Source organism: Phyllostomus discolor, chromosome 3, assembly GCF_004126475.2.
Source record: "Phyllostomus discolor isolate MPI-MPIP mPhyDis1 chromosome 3, mPhyDis1.pri.v3, whole genome shotgun sequence".
Lineage (NCBI taxonomy): Eukaryota > Metazoa > Chordata > Mammalia > Chiroptera > Phyllostomidae > Phyllostomus > Phyllostomus discolor.
In genome coordinates this window covers 212,992,129-213,007,030 of record NC_040905.2, presented here as the reverse complement: position 1 = coordinate 213,007,030, position 14,902 = coordinate 212,992,129, and the positions used below count along the sequence as shown (strand labels likewise).

Sequence of the window (14,902 nt, the reverse complement as noted above, 5' to 3'; positions counted from 1 at the left end):
GGACCCCCCCTGCCTGGCTCCCTGAGAGCTCACGGCGGGGGGCGGGGAGATGGCCTGCAGGGGGCCTGAGGGCCAGGAGGGCTTGCGGAGCCCCCCGGGGGCTGAGTCTGCCCGCTGAAGTGAACTCGGGGGAAGCCCGTTGGGGGCATCCCCGGTCTGGGCCGGCCGGGGCTTGGCCACCGGGCCGTGGTGCCTGCCGTCTCCACTGACAGTTGCCCCTCCGCCGGGCCGCAGGCTTCACCGGGAACCTGTGCCAGTACGACGTGGACGAGTGCGCGAGCACGCCCTGCAAGAACGGCGCCAGGTGCCTGGACGGGCCCAACACCTACAGCTGCGTGTGCACGGAGGGTGAGGCGCCGCCGGCTGCGGGGCCGCGTGGACCGGGGCAGAGCAGGCCGCAGGGTCCAGGGGAGGGGCAGTCGGAGCTAAGGTGGGGAAGGCGACGGGGCCCTTCAGTCTGGGGACCCTAATCCCAGGTCCGGGGGTGCAGCTCAGCCCTGACCCTGGCTGCGTGGCCACCTCTTGATGAAAGACAAACCCCCAGTCTCCCGCTGCGGGGACGTCAGTGGCCTGGGTCTGGTGGCAGAGTCCCGTGGCAGGGGACGGACTGGCGCCCAGGGAGCCGCCGCCCTGAGCCCTGTGCCCCACCCTACAGGCTACACAGGACCCCACTGTGAGGTGGACATTGACGAGTGCGACCCCGACCCCTGCCACTACGGGTCCTGCCAGGACGGCGTCGCCGCCTTCGCCTGCCTGTGCCAGCCAGGCTACACGGGCCACCACTGTGAGACCAACATCAACGAGTGCCACAGCCAGCCCTGCCGCCACGGGGGTACCTGCCAGGACCGCGACAACGCCTACCTCTGCCTCTGCCTCAAAGGGACCACAGGTGCCTGGCCGGGGCTCGGTGGGGGGCGGGGCGGGGGGCAGGCTCAGGAGCTGACCCCCAGGCGTCCCCCACCCCCCAGGACCCAACTGCGAGATCAACCTGGACGACTGCGCCAGCAACCCCTGCGACGCGGGCACGTGCCTGGACAAGATCGATGGCTACGAGTGTGCGTGCGAGCCGGGCTACACAGGTGAGGCGCCCAGGACCTGGGGCCCCGCGGGGCTCGGTCCCGCCCAGGCCTCCTCACCGCCTTGCCACAGGGACTGGGGCTGTGCTCAGAGGTCATGGTCAGCAACGTCCCCAGGGGCCCACCTGCCGGCTGCCAGCCTTGGCCGGCCGACTGCGGTGGGGACTGTGGGGGTCCTGGGCTCCAGCCGGCACCAGGCAGCCAAGGCTGAGAGCAGAGCCAGGGTCCCGGGCAGCGCTGCCCCTGAGCATGTCCTGGCCGTCTGGGCCTCAGGGGCCCCACAGTCAGAGGGGCGGTGCAGGCTGGGCCCCTGGGGCTGCTGGGAGGGCACTCGTGAGTGCAGTGCTCGCGCTGCACAGGGCGCTGAGCGGGGCCAGGCCAGCTGGAGCTGCACTCGCACACGGGACACTCCCGCAAGGTGCCTGCTGGGCCAGCTCACGCTGCAAAGGACCGGGTGGAGGTCTGGGTTAGCACCCCCGGCTTACCAGAGGGGGAAACTGAGGTTCCGGCCAGACCCTGCCCTCCGAGAGCCCTCCTCCTCGTCCTCCTCTGGGGGGCCCTGGCGTAGGAGCTGAGCCCCTTCCCCCCGCCCCCCACAGGGAGCATGTGCAACATCAACATCGACGAGTGTGCCAGCAACCCCTGTCACAACGGGGGTACCTGCCAGGACGGCGTCAACGGCTTCTCCTGCCGCTGCCCCGAGGGCTACCACGACCCCACGTGCCTGTCCGAGGTCAACGAGTGCGACAGCAACCCCTGCATCCACGGGGCCTGCCGTGACGGCCTCAACGGGTACGGGGCGCGGGCAGGGGCGCAGGGGAGGCCTTCAGTCACTGCCCCAGAGCCAGACCACTGCCATTGTCCTGGGCAGTGTCACCCTGCCGAAAGGACTCCGAGGGTCGGCAGGGGCACCTCCCTGCCCTCGGACCGTAGCAGAGGGCTGGAGCCGGGCAGGCAGGCCAGGTCCCAGACCCGCACATGGCAGCCGCCCCTGAGCCGCAGCGCGGTCACCTCTGCAGGTACAAGTGTGACTGTGACCCCGGGTGGAGCGGGGCGAACTGTGACGTCAACAACAACGAGTGCGAGTCCAACCCCTGTGTCAACGGCGGCACCTGCAAGGACATGACCAGCGGCTACGTGTGCACCTGCCGGGAAGGCTTCAGCGGTGAGCCGGCCGCAGGGGGTTCTGGGGGCGGGGCGGGGCCTCCGGGCGGGGGGTGGGCAGAGCCGGGACAGGCCAGCCCTGGGGCGGGGCACGTGGCGGTTGACGGGCACTGACCGCTGCTCCCTCCGCTCAGGCCCCAACTGCCAGACCAACATCAACGAGTGTGCGTCCAACCCGTGTCTGAACCAGGGCACTTGTATTGACGACGTGGCCGGGTACAAGTGCAACTGCCTGCTGCCCTACACAGGTGTGGGCGGGGCCTGCGGGCAGGGCGGGGCGGGGCCTGCGGGCGGGGCGGGGCCTGTGGGGCCTGGGTGCGCGGCGGCTTTCCCCGGGGCGGCCCAACAGCCATTTTCAAAAGTTTTGCTCGTCCTCGGCGCTGCAGGCTGGCTGCACATGGGCCTCACCCTGCGGGTGTCCCTGCCACGTGGGCACAAAGAATACGGGGTGCCCAGAGCACATTTTAGTCTGAGCCAGTCCCAGCTGTTTCCCCGGGAGGTGAGAAGGCGGAGCCCTCGGCTGCGGAGGCGGAGTCTGTCCCGCGTGGTCACCCCCGCAGCCCGGGTTCACCCCAGCGCAGGCGGGCTGGGGCCGGCCGCCCTCCCCATCCGCGGCCCGGCTCGGGGTTCTTTTGACGGCAGGCCCTCTTTGTGTAGACAAACAAGGAGGCTCTGTCCGCACCGAGCCGGGGCTGGAGACGTTTCCCTGGGCGTCCCGCTTCTGTTCCTGCCCCGGCCGAGGGGCTCACAGGAAGTGCCTCCTACCCAGCACAGACAGGCAGAGAATTAAAAACCGGGAGTCCACCGCCACGGGGGCCACCGGCCTCTGCTGGGGGCGGGCCTGCCAGGCAGCGTTTTCTTGGGTGACCAGAGCCAGGGACCTGGATCTCCTCTCCTGACTCGGAGAGGAGGACCCCAGGGGCCGCCTCCGCCGCCGGGTGCCCAAGGACCTTTGGGCCAGGCTGCTATCGGAGGCCGGAGGCCTGGCCGGGAGGAGCCGGCCTGTGCTGACTCGCTTCCCGTCCGCCCGCTTCCTGCTTCCCCTCGCACAATTGTCGGAAACGCTGGCGGGCTTCCTGCCTGCCTGGGTCACCGTGGAAACCGAAAGAAAGAAAGGCCCTGGAAAATCGCACCAGCAGGCCGGGGTGATAATGGGCCCCGAGGACGATAACGCTTCCTCGATTCCTCGGGAACCGGCCCCACGGGCCGTAAACAGGAAGGCTCCTCCGGGCTCCAAGGGAGAGCCGTCGCCCGGGGTGCGCGGGGCTCTCGCCTGGCTCCCCGCCTTGTTCCCCAGGTCCCACTGCCGCCTGGTGGTCCCCTGTGCTCGGGGCTGAGGGGGGCATGACCCCCGATAGTGGGTGGCTTGTTTCTCCGCTGTCACGGCCTTTGCTCAGTGGTCAGTGGACTCCTGTGAGGGGCACTTCCTGCCCGTGACAGCCCCGAGACCCCACAACGCTGCTGCGGAGGGGCTCCCCGCCCTGGTTGCTGGCGCTCCTCCTGGGGAGGGTCCCCACCTGAGCCCGGCAGCCCGAGGGGGGGGCCAGGCGTTCCTCTGGTTTGTGTCCCTCGCCCAGGTCGGGTCCTGATTCAGCCAGGAGCATGCACGGGGCCCCTTGCAGCCCCACGGCCCCACGTGGGGCCGGCCCAGTGTGCTCTGGCAGTGGGAGGGCCGTGGGCACCCTGGATCTCACCACTGGACCCTCTTCCCGCAGGAGCCACGTGTGAGGTGGTGCTGGCCCCGTGCGCCTCCCGCCCCTGCAGGAACGGTGGCGAGTGCAAGGCGTCTGAGGACTACGAGAGCTTCTCCTGCGTCTGCCCTGCGGGCTGGCAGGGTGAGGCCGCTGCTCCCCGCACCTGCGGTCCGGCCGTGTCCCGGGGGGGCTGGGACAGGGAGGGAGGTCCCTGGTGGCTCTGGTGCTCCAGGGCGGAAGGTAGTGAGCTCCCCGTCTCTGGAGATGAGCTAGGGAGTTCTGTGCCACCTGTGAGGAGGAGGGGCCCCAGAAGCAGGCGCTGATCTTGCGCCTCAGTCCGTTCTGGCCGGGCTGAGGAGGCCCCGCCCTGGGTGGACCAGGGACAGGCCTGGAGGGGGCAGACGTGACGGCTGCCGCTCCGCCCCCCCCAGGGCAGACCTGCGAGGTGGACATCAACGAGTGCGTGACCAGCCCGTGCCGCCACGGCGCCTCCTGCCAGAACACGAACGGCAGCTACCGCTGCCACTGCCGGGCGGGCTACACGGGGCGCAACTGCGAGACGGACATTGATGACTGCCAGCTGAGTGAGTGACCGGACCAGCTGCGCCCCTCGGAGCCGGGCGGGGAGCCTGTTGGGTCGGAGGGGGGAGTGGGTGTGGCTGGGGGCGGCAGCAGGGGTGGTGGCGCCGGCCGCACCAGCTGTCACCCCGGCGTGGCCAAGCCGGGAGGGAGCGCTGTGGGGGTGGCAGCTGCTTATGCGGCACCACTCTGGGCCTTGCGTGGACTGAGCAACGCGCTTCCGGATGGTTCCGGAAGGCTCCAGAGCGACACTGCCCAGTTTCGAGCCCAGCCCACATCTCCCCACCTGTCTCCAGTAGCTCCTCTCCCAACAAAAGAGCCTGGGCCCCTGTGGCCCTTGTCACGACCACCAGGAGCCCCCTCGGCCCCCCCACAACCCCCCGCCTGCCCCTCAGGCCTGCCCTCCGTCCCTCCCCAGACCCGTGCCGCAACGGCGGCACCTGCACAGACGGCATCAACACGGCCTTCTGCGCCTGCCTGCCCGGCTTCCAGGGCGCCTTCTGTGAGGAGGACATCAACGAGTGTGCCAGCAACCCCTGCCACCACGGCGCCAACTGCACCGACTGCGTGGCCAGCTACACGTGCACCTGCCCCGCGGGCTTCAGCGGGATCCACTGCGAGAACAACACGCCGGACTGCACGGAGAGGTGGGCGGGGCTTCGGCCCGCGGACGGGGGCAGGGAGGGGGACGGGCCACCTGGGCCGGGCACGGAGTCTGGCCCGCACACACCAAGCAGGTGTCCACGTGGCCACACTCAGCCGGCCAGGCCGAGCCAGACGGTGTCCCATCGTATCGCGGGGTTCCTCCTGAGAGGGCCTTTGTGAGTTGACGAGGCGGAACCGGGAACCTTGGTAGTTGAGGAACTGGTGTGCCTCCTTTCAGACAAGGAGAACTTTGTAATCTGTCTTGTTTCCTTTTCTGCCTTGGCTGCCAGGAAGCTCAGTACTAAGTGTCTTTGTTCCAGCTTTGTGATGTGGTTATCTTCCACGTTAATGCTACAAGTTCTTCTCTTGTTTTTGTCTTAACGTGTGTGTGTGTGTGTGTGTGTGTGTGTGAGAGAGAGAGAGAGAGAGAGAGAGAAAGCTCCTCCCAGAATGACTTACGAGGAACACACGGGCAAGGGAGTGTGATGTGGTTGGAGAGGCAGAGGGGCCTCCCAAGGCTCCCGTTGGCCTCCCTGAGGTCAGTCAGGGTGTTTCTTGTTTGTGGCGGCCGCCAGGCCCCTTCGGCCACGGTCTGAGCCGAGGAGGAGAGGCCGGCGCGGAGGTGCCTGCCTGGGCATGGCCCTGCGGCCCCAGTCACCCTCCCCCTGCTGCCCGCCCGCCCCCAGCTCCTGCTTCAACGGCGGCACCTGCGTGGACGGCATCAACTCCTTCACCTGCCTGTGTCCTCCTGGCTTCACGGGCAGCTACTGTGAGCACGACATCAACGAGTGTGACTCCCGGCCCTGCCTGCACGGCGGCACCTGCCAGGATAGCTACGGCACCTACAAGTGCACCTGCCCGCTGGGCTACACCGGCCTCAACTGCCAGGTGAGCTGGAGGTGCCTGGCGGGAGGCGGCTGCGGTGCGACACCAGTCTGCTGCCCGTCTCGGTCGGCCCTGAGTAGGGAAGAGCCCGGCTCGGCGGGCGGGGCTGGCCTCGGTCACATGCCCCTGGGGGTCTGGGCTGGACGGGCGGCCCTCCGGGGTGGGAGCTGAGGCTGAGGCCGTGGGAGGAGGAGCAAAGGCTGGGGAGTTTAGGGGAGGGTGGGTGGAAGCCAGTGTGTTGATAGGAGGTGTACACGAGTCTCAAGGGTCGGTCTTCCTGGGAGATTTGCACCTGAAACATCAATTACGAAAACCTCCAACAAAATGGTTTATTTCTGAAGAAGGATCTCCCTTCGGGGAAAGGCGGCCTGGCTTTGCTGGGGGCCCCGGGCTGCTCCCCAGCCGTGGGAGCCCCCGACCCCAGTGTCCACCCCGCGTGGGCTGGGGCAGCCCCGGGCGGGCTGTGATTGCCGGCTTCTGCCCCCAGAGCCTCGTGCGCTGGTGCGACTCCTCGCCCTGCAAGAACGGCGGCAAGTGCTGGCAGACCAACGTCCTGTACCGCTGTGAGTGCCACAGCGGCTGGACCGGCCTCTACTGCGACGTGCCCAGCGTGTCCTGCGAGGCGGCCGCACGGCAGCGAGGTAACCAGCGCGACCCTCCCCGGCCCGGGCTTCCCTGGCGGCCGTCCCCCGGGAGGGGGCCCCGGGGGTCTCACGCTCCCCGCCGCCGTGTCCCCCGCAGACACCAACGTGACCCACCTGTGCCGGAACGGGGGGCTGTGCATGGACGCCGGCAACACGCACCACTGCCGCTGCCAGCCGGGCTACACCGGCAGCTACTGTGAGGACCAGGTGGACGAGTGCTCGCCGAGCCCCTGCCAGAACGGGGCCACCTGCACCGACTACCCTGGCGGCTACTCCTGCGAGGTGGGGGGCTGTCCCGGGGGAGGGCGTGTGTGTCTGCGGTGTCGCCGAATGCTGGGCGCTGGGCGAGGGGGTGGCATGGTGGGAAAGACTAGGCCCGGAAGATGTGGACACATTGTAGTCGCATTAAGGGAGAGCCAGAGTAATCAGGGAAGGCTGCCTGGAGGAGGTGTCCTGTGGGGGAGCGTGGAAGAATACACTAAGAAATTGGACAGGGTTTTTCCTCTTGTAGGGTCTTCCAATTGGGGTTAGCTGACACCTACCCCACGACCCCCAAGACTCCCTCTCATATGTATCCTAGGGGACAGAGTCTGGTCCCTGCTCTGAGCAGTGACTCGTAGCTTACTACGGCCCTTCCCAGGGTTGGCCGAGCAAGGGTCTCCGTCTGGGACAGCCAGGGGTGGGGAACCCCAGGCTTCACTAGGCGAGAGGACGGCTCGTGTGCCACCGTCAGCACGGGCGTGGCAGACGATGCTGCGTCCGTGGCCTGAGCCGCAGCCCCGCCCCTCGCCCGTCTCCCCGCACAGTGCGCGGCCGGCTACCACGGGGTGAACTGCTCCGAGGAGACCAACGAGTGCCTGTCCCAGCCGTGCCAGAACGGGGGCACCTGCATCGACCTCACCGACATGTACAAGTGTTCCTGTCCCCGGGGCACGCAGGGTAAGGGCCGCCACACCCCGGGCTGCGGTCCTCCAGGAGCAGGTGGGCAGTCGGGCACCCCGTGACCGGCCAGAGGCGTCCCGGACCCGGCCAGAACCTCCTGAGGGCGATAGGCGGGCGCAGGGCTAATGGCGGAGGCCTGGCCAGGCCCCTGGCCCACAGCGGCCAGCCCGCGCTAGTCTCCTGTGTCTCCTAAGTGTCCGTGTGGTGCCTGTCCTCACCGCCGGTCCAGGGGCGCCTCGGGGGGGGGGGGGGCGGGGAGCAGGGGCCAGCGTCCGGCCCGCACAGGCCCCTGACACCCCCGGGCCCCCGCAGGGGTGCACTGCGAGATCAACGTGGACGACTGCAGCCCGCCCATCGACCCCGTGTCCCGCGGCCCCAAGTGCTTCAACAACGGCACCTGCGTGGACCAGGTGGGCGGCTACAGCTGCGCCTGCCCGCCCGGCTTCGTGGGCGAGCGCTGCGAGGGCGACGTCAACGAGTGCCTCTCCGACCCCTGCGACGCCCGCGGCGCCCAGAACTGCGTGCAGCGCGTCAACGACTTCCACTGCGAGTGTCGCCCCGGCCACACCGGTGGGTGCGGCGGGCCCGGCAGGGCAGGGTGGGGCGGGGTGCAGCCCGGGGCCCGGCCCGGCCCGGCGAGCCTCACACCCGCCCACTCTGGTCCCCAGGGCGCCGCTGCGAGTCGGTCATCAACGGCTGCAAAGGGAAGCCCTGCAAGAACGGCGGCACCTGCGCCGTGGCCACCAACACCGCCCTCGGGTTCATCTGCAGGTGCCCGGCGGTAGGTGCCGCTGCGGGGCAGGGCTGGGAGGGCTCCCTGGGCGGGGGGGGGGGGGGGGGGGGGTGGCAGCTGGACCCCAGCGACGCAGCCGGCCGGGCCCTGCACACACACAGGCCTGCCCCGTCCCTGCGCCCCCCCGGAGGCTGTCTCTGTGTCCGAAAACGTCGTGTCTAGAGCCCTTTTAGGAAACCCACTGCAGGAAGCAGAGTTGCCGCATCGCCCCGCCCCACCCCATTCCCAGCTTCCCGTCGTTAGCACCTCGCCTCCCTGCGGTCCTTTGTTCCTATTGATGGTGTTGCTATCGACGTGCTGACGTCGACACATTGTTGCTATGTCAGGTCCACAGTGTTCCCCAGAGTGTCGGGGCCGCTCCGGGTGTTGCGCTGTGTTCTCTGAGTTCTGGCAACGCATACCCCGACGTGTCCAATGTCACAGTATCGTGTGGAATCTGTCGGTGCCCCGAGAACACCCTGTGCCCCGCCCTCCCTCCCTCCCTCCCTGCCCGCCGGGAGCTTTGTACGTTCCGAGGATGAGGCTTCAAAGGGCTGGCCGCCCGGGGAAAGGCTGCCGGCCCCTCTGCCCCCTCTGCCGGGTGGGGGCTTGCGCGGGTCCCTGTGGTCTGGGAACCGGCCCGTTCTGAGTCCCCTGGGCTTCCCGCCCCCGCAGGGCTTCGAGGGTGCCACCTGCGAGAATGATGCTCGCACCTGCGGCAGCCTGCGCTGCCTGAACGGCGGCACCTGCATCTCCGGCCCGCGCAGCCCCACCTGCCTGTGCCTGGGCCCCTTCGTGGGCCCCGAGTGCCAGTTCCCGGCCAGCAGCCCCTGCGCGGGCCCCAACCCCTGCTACAACCAGGGCACCTGCGAGCCCACGCCCGAGAGCCCGTACTACCGCTGCCTGTGCCCCGCCAAGTTCAACGGGCTGCTGTGCCACATCCTGGACTACAGCTTCCGGGGCGGCGTGGGGCTGGACATCACCCCACCGCCCATCGAGGAGGCCTGCGAGTTGCCCGAGTGCCGCGCGGAGGCCGGCAACAAGGTCTGCAGCCTGCAGTGCAACAACCACGCGTGCGGCTGGGACGGTGGGGACTGCTCCCTCAACTTCAACGACCCGTGGCAGAACTGCACGCAGTCGCTCGAGTGCTGGAAGTACTTCGGCAACGGCCGCTGCGACAGCCAGTGCAACTCGGCCGGCTGCCTCTTCGACGGCTTCGACTGCCAGCACACGGAGGGCCAGTGCAAGTAAGCGGGTGGGGAGGCCGGGCGGAGGGGCGGGGCGGAGGGGCGGGGCAAAGGAACAGAGGGGCGGCATCGCGGGGCACAGGAGTGCGGTGGGGTGGAGCAACGGAGTGGAGGGGCGGGCCGGAGGGGCGGGTGGGGCGGGGCAAAGGAACAGAGGGGCGGGGCAACAGAACAGAGGGGCGGGGCAACGGAACAGAGGGGCGGGGCGGAGGAACGCACTGGCGCGGCAAAGGAGTGTGGTGGGGCGGAGCAACGGAGCGGAGGGGCGGGGCGGAGGGGTGGGGCGGGGCAAAGGAACAGAGGGGCGGCATCGCGGGGCAAAGGAGTGCGGTGGGGCGGAGCAACGGAGCGGAGGGGCGGGGCGGAGGAGCGGGTGGGGCGGGGCAAAGGAGTGAGTGCGGAGGGGCGGGGCGGGCCCTGGCCGGACGCCGACCTGACCGTGCCCTGCGCCCGCAGCCCCCTGTACGACCAGTACTGCAAGGACCACTTCAGAGATGGACACTGTGACCAAGGCTGCAACAGCGCGGAGTGCGAGTGGGACGGGCTGGACTGCGCCGAGCACGTGCCGGAGCGGCTGGCGGCCGGCACGCTGGTGGTGGTGGTGCTCATGCCGCCGGACCAGCTGCGCAACGACTCCATCCGCTTCCTGCGGGAGCTCAGCCGCCTGCTGCACACCAACGTGGTCTTCAAGCGCGACGCGGACGGCCAGCAGATGATCTTCCCGTATTACGGCCGCGAGGAAGAGCTGCACAAGCACCCCATCAAGCGCTCCCTGGATGGCTGGACCACGCCCGGCGACCTGCTTAGCCAGGTGAAGGCCTCGCTGCTCCCTGGCGGCGGGGGCGGGCGCTGGCGCAGGGAGCTGGACCCGATGGACATCCGCGGGTGAGTGAGCAGCGACCCAGGGGCCAAGCCCCGTGTGGCTCTCAGGGCTGCCCCGAGAGCAGAGCTCCCCCTGCCTGACGGTGAAAGAGACTGAGGTTCTGACAGGACCCACGATGTTAGGGCCTGCCGTGAGCCAGGGGCGTAAGCCACATTCCCACCCAGGGCTCTTGGCCCCAAGGCCCACTGGGGCCTGGGCTCTGCCCCCAGGAGAGGCGGGGCTTGAGGTCTCAGCACCACTGAGATGCGGAAACGAGTGCTTCTGGCTCCTAAGAGAACCATGGGATAGCTGAACTGGGGTGGGCGGGCCCTTGGAGGGGTGGGTGTCTGTGAGGGGTGCTGTCCCCCCCAGGCTTGTTGTGCCTGTCCCCCCACCTGGCTCCCTGCTGCCCCCTGCTGCCCCCTGCTGCCCCCTTGAGTTATGGGAGCACCTGTCTCCCTGGGAACCGCTCGGGAGGATGTCAGAGGCGGGGCAGGGGCGGGGAGGAAGCCTGTGGCCGAGCCCCGCCCACGCGTCCCCAGGTCCATCGTCTACCTGGAGATCGACAACCGGCAGTGCGTGCAGGCGTCCTCGCAGTGCTTCCAGAGCGCCACCGACGTGGCCGCCTTCCTGGGCGCGCTCGCCTCTCTGGGCAGCCTCAACATCCCCTACAAGATCGAGGCCGTGCAGAGTGAGTGACCACCGGCTCTGCCCTATCACGCCTGAGTCCCGATCCCCCCACCCTCAAAACGCGCTTGCTCTTCCTGTCACTTGCCACCCACGGGTGTGTGCCGTGCCATCCCGCGTTTGGGGAGCGCTTTTCTGGAATGCTCTGCCTGGCACACCCTGCCTGCCTGCCGCCGTGACAGCTGCCAGTGGGGCTGGCCCGGGGGACCGGCGCATCCGCCAGAAAGTGGGAGCTTTTCTCTCTCCCCACTCCTTCCCCCCGGTTTCTCTTTGTTGGGTATTATTTCAAAATGATTACAGCTTTTTAAAAAGGAGAAAGAGAGAGAGAGAGGGGAAGAATTGATCGGTGTCATGTGAAGAGTTGAAGTTTGTATCTCGAAAATCCCCGTAAATCCTTTGTCTTAACAGCTCAGTGTGAGTGCAGCGATCTCAAGTTGGCTAATCCCCCTCCTTAAAGGGGAGAAAAGTAAAAGCCGCCTCCAGATACCCGGCTGGTGCAGGAGAGAATTTAGCGATAGTTTGCAATTCTGATGAATCGCGTGGAGATGACCTTGTTTTGGGGGGCGGGATGGGAGAGCGAGGCTGAGGCGGCGCCCGGCAGCACGGCCAGTCCGCTGCCCCCCGGCCGCCGGCCTGCTGCGTGGCGGCCACCTGACGCCCTGGCGCCCGCCGCCGGCCCCGTGCCCGCAGGTGAGACGGTGGAGCCGCCCCCGCCCCCGCCGCTGCACTTCATGTACGTGGCCGTGGCCGCCTTCGTGCTGCTCTTCTTCGTGGGCTGCGGGGTGCTCCTGTCCCGCCGGCGCCGGCGGCAGCATGGCCAGCTCTGGTTCCCCGAGGGCTTCAAGGTGTCGGAGGCCAGCAAGAAGAAGCGGCGGGAGCCCCTCGGCGAGGACTCCGTGGGCCTCAAGTGAGTGGGCGCGGCCGTGGCTTCCTGGGGGGGCTTGAGGAGGGCAGGGGCGCCCTCAGGGCCCTCAGGGTTTCCCGGGGGCCCCCCGCTGAGCCTGGCTCCTCCTCCCCGACCCCAGGCCCCTGAAGAACTCCTCAGACGGCGCCCTCATGGACGACAATCAGAACGAGTGGGGCGACGAGGACCTGGAGACCAAGAAGTTCCGGGTGAGTCGAGGGCCCCGGAGCGTCCCTGGGCATCCCCCCCATTCCCCGCTCCCCCGAGGTGACGCGGCGTGGCTCTCTGCTTGGCTCCCCCTTCAGTTCGAGGAGCCGGTGGTCCTCCCTGACGTGGATGACCAGACAGACCACCGGCAGTGGACCCAGCAACACCTGGACGCCGCCGACCTGCGTGTGCCCGCCATGGCCCCCACGCCGCCGCAGGGCGAGGCCGACACGGACTGCATGGATGTCAACGTCCGCGGGCCCGGTGAGTGCGCGGCGGCCCCCGGGGCTCCCCAGCCGGGGCCACTCTCCTCGGGCTGCCCTCCTGCCCCCTTCCCCGGAGCCCCCGGGGTCGATACTCCGAGAGCTGCTGCGTGGGGTGGGGGAGGGGGGGAGCACGCAGCCCCGGCCGGCTCCCTGAGCCGCTGCTCTGCCCCTCCGATTGATTTCCTCTCCCAGACGCTCCCTTGGAGGCATCCACGGTGCTGATTTTCCAATTGCATGTTTACGCTGTCTTCTTTCCGGGGGGTGGGGGGGCGTCAGCGACGACCTCGCGGGTCGTGAGCAGAGCCGCAGGTCTCTGTTGCCCGAGGGTCCACGGGCCAGAAGCTCGGGTTGGTTTTGGTGGCCCCCCAGACCCAGCGGGCAGGGCCACCCTGGGCTGGGCCGGGCCCGGTGTCCTCCCAGGCCGTCCGCCAGGCCGGGACCGTCCTGACTCTGCGTCCACCCCTGTGCTCCCTGCAGACGGCTTCACACCGCTCATGATCGCCTCCTGCAGCGGAGGGGGCCTGGAGACGGGCAACAGCGAGGAGGAGGAGGACGCGCCCGCCGTCATCTCGGACTTCATCTACCAGGGCGCCAGCCTGCACAACCAGACGGACCGCACCGGCGAGACCGCCCTGCACCTGGCCGCCCGCTACTCGCGCTCCGACGCGGCCAAGCGCCTGCTGGAGGCCAGCGCCGACGCCAACATCCAGGACAACATGGGGCGCACCCCGCTGCACGCGGCCGTGTCCGCCGACGCCCAGGGCGTCTTCCAGGTGGGCGGCTGCCGCCGGCCCCCGCCGCGCCTGTGTGCCGGCCTGGGCGGTCTTCTGTGCGCGTGGACCCCAAGCGTAACCCCGACAGGACGGCCGTGTCTTTGTCCCACGCGAGGCATGAGGCTGGGGAGGGCGCCAGCCCCCTGCGTCGTCCCCACGGGGAAGCCAGGCTGGAGATGGCCAGAGCAGGCGATTCAAGGGACGTGCTGGGGGCGGGGCCTCCTCACCCCTACCTGAGGCAGGCTCCCCTCCCACCTCCCACCGTGGTGGCCCCGATGCCTCACCCCGCCCTCCCAGCCAGGGCCAGAGGCGTAGCCTGTGGAGGGCTTATAGGCTGCGGTTTGCTGCCTGCAAACCTGGGACATGGCCTTGTTGGGGAGCCCAGGGCAGAGGTGGATTTAGGGACCTGGATGCCCGGGTCTCTGGGGAATGTCCTGGCAGAGGCTTATTTTGTAAGCTGCTTGCCGTTCCCCCTGCCATAAGGCCCTGGGCCCTAGATAGCCCTGCCCTGCACAGGTGGGCAGGTGAGATGGGGCAGATCCTAGGGGGATCACCAGAGTTTTTGATTTCATAATTTCTAGCACATTTTCCTGTGGATATCAGAAATTGAGGATTTGAGTTAGCTGAGAGAGGACAATGTAAATGAGCCCCAGGAGACGGGCTCCGGCTGCAGGAGCAGTGGCAGCCTTTCTGGCACATAGAGACACATTCCCACAGGTGCTTTGCAGGAACAAGGCCAGTCCCGCATGCTGCTTGGCACCCGGGTTTTTTCGCTCACCGGCAAAGCAGTCATCATCCTGGCCTGTGACTCATGCTGGGCAGCAGCTGTGTTGCTGTGGTCTCTGGAGCCGGGCCCCCGGTGGTCACCAGAAGGCTGGAATGCGGGCAGCACAGCTTGCTCTCTGGCCTGGCGTCCCCAGCAGCAGCCGGCAGAGCCCTGCCCTCCTTGCTCTCTCACCCCATGGCCGTCCAGTCTTGCCAGGGCCACTCAGACCCCGGGAGGGCCTTGGGTCCCACTTGGCCGAGACTGAGACCTGCCCCCGTCACCCAGATTCTGATCCGGAACCGAGCCACGGACCTGGACGCCCGCATGCACGACGGCACGACCCCGCTGATCCTGGCCGCCCGCCTGGCCGTGGAGGGCATGCTGGAAGACCTCATCAATGCGCACGCTGACGTCAATGCCGTGGACGACCTGGGTAAGCTGGGCTGCGGCTGCGCCTGCGGGGCACGGCCCCCGCCCCCTGCCCCGCCTGACTGACCCCCGCCTCCCCCACAGGCAAGTCCGCCCTGCACTGGGCCGCCGCCGTGAACAACGTGGAGGCTGCTCTCGTGCTCCTGAAGAACGGGGCCAACAAGGACATGCAGAACAACAAGGTGGGCTGGGCCGGCGTCCGGGCCGGGGCGTGCCGCCGAGAACAGGGCACACGGGCCGGTGCGGACCCTGCAGCGTGGCCTGTGTGTCGTCAGTCCTCCCTTCACCCGACCCGCGCTGACGGGTCCCCTCCCCGGCACAGGGCTGCCACGCAGCGGGACAGGGGCCCTCGTGGCCTGG

At 68.7% G+C, this 14,902-nt stretch overlaps 1 protein-coding gene across 2 annotated transcripts in view; it reads left to right on the top strand.

The window, feature by feature from the left end:
- NOTCH1 (notch receptor 1) overlaps positions 1 to 14,902 on the top strand; it is a 41,248-nt gene that overhangs the window by 22,522 nt on the left and 3,824 nt on the right. For both annotated transcript variants that reach the window (XM_036022428.1, XM_028511345.2), the window contains exons 10-33: positions 235 to 348; positions 656 to 889; positions 969 to 1,079; positions 1,676 to 1,868; positions 2,096 to 2,241; positions 2,375 to 2,488; positions 3,956 to 4,075; positions 4,366 to 4,518; positions 4,932 to 5,160; positions 5,845 to 6,046; positions 6,531 to 6,684; positions 6,785 to 6,969; positions 7,494 to 7,626; positions 7,942 to 8,199; positions 8,298 to 8,410; positions 9,077 to 9,648; positions 10,105 to 10,533; positions 11,053 to 11,201; positions 11,888 to 12,104; positions 12,223 to 12,310; positions 12,407 to 12,572; positions 13,052 to 13,347; positions 14,399 to 14,546; positions 14,627 to 14,724. In XM_036022428.1, coding sequence (XP_035878321.1) covers positions 235 to 348; positions 656 to 889; positions 969 to 1,079; positions 1,676 to 1,868; positions 2,096 to 2,241; positions 2,375 to 2,488; positions 3,956 to 4,075; positions 4,366 to 4,518; positions 4,932 to 5,160; positions 5,845 to 6,046; positions 6,531 to 6,684; positions 6,785 to 6,969; positions 7,494 to 7,626; positions 7,942 to 8,199; positions 8,298 to 8,410; positions 9,077 to 9,648; positions 10,105 to 10,533; positions 11,053 to 11,201; positions 11,888 to 12,104; positions 12,223 to 12,310; positions 12,407 to 12,572; positions 13,052 to 13,347; positions 14,399 to 14,546; positions 14,627 to 14,724 — 4,622 coding nt within the window. The remainder of the gene's footprint in view (positions 1 to 234; positions 349 to 655; positions 890 to 968; positions 1,080 to 1,675; positions 1,869 to 2,095; positions 2,242 to 2,374; positions 2,489 to 3,955; positions 4,076 to 4,365; positions 4,519 to 4,931; positions 5,161 to 5,844; positions 6,047 to 6,530; positions 6,685 to 6,784; positions 6,970 to 7,493; positions 7,627 to 7,941; positions 8,200 to 8,297; positions 8,411 to 9,076; positions 9,649 to 10,104; positions 10,534 to 11,052; positions 11,202 to 11,887; positions 12,105 to 12,222; positions 12,311 to 12,406; positions 12,573 to 13,051; positions 13,348 to 14,398; positions 14,547 to 14,626; positions 14,725 to 14,902) is intronic.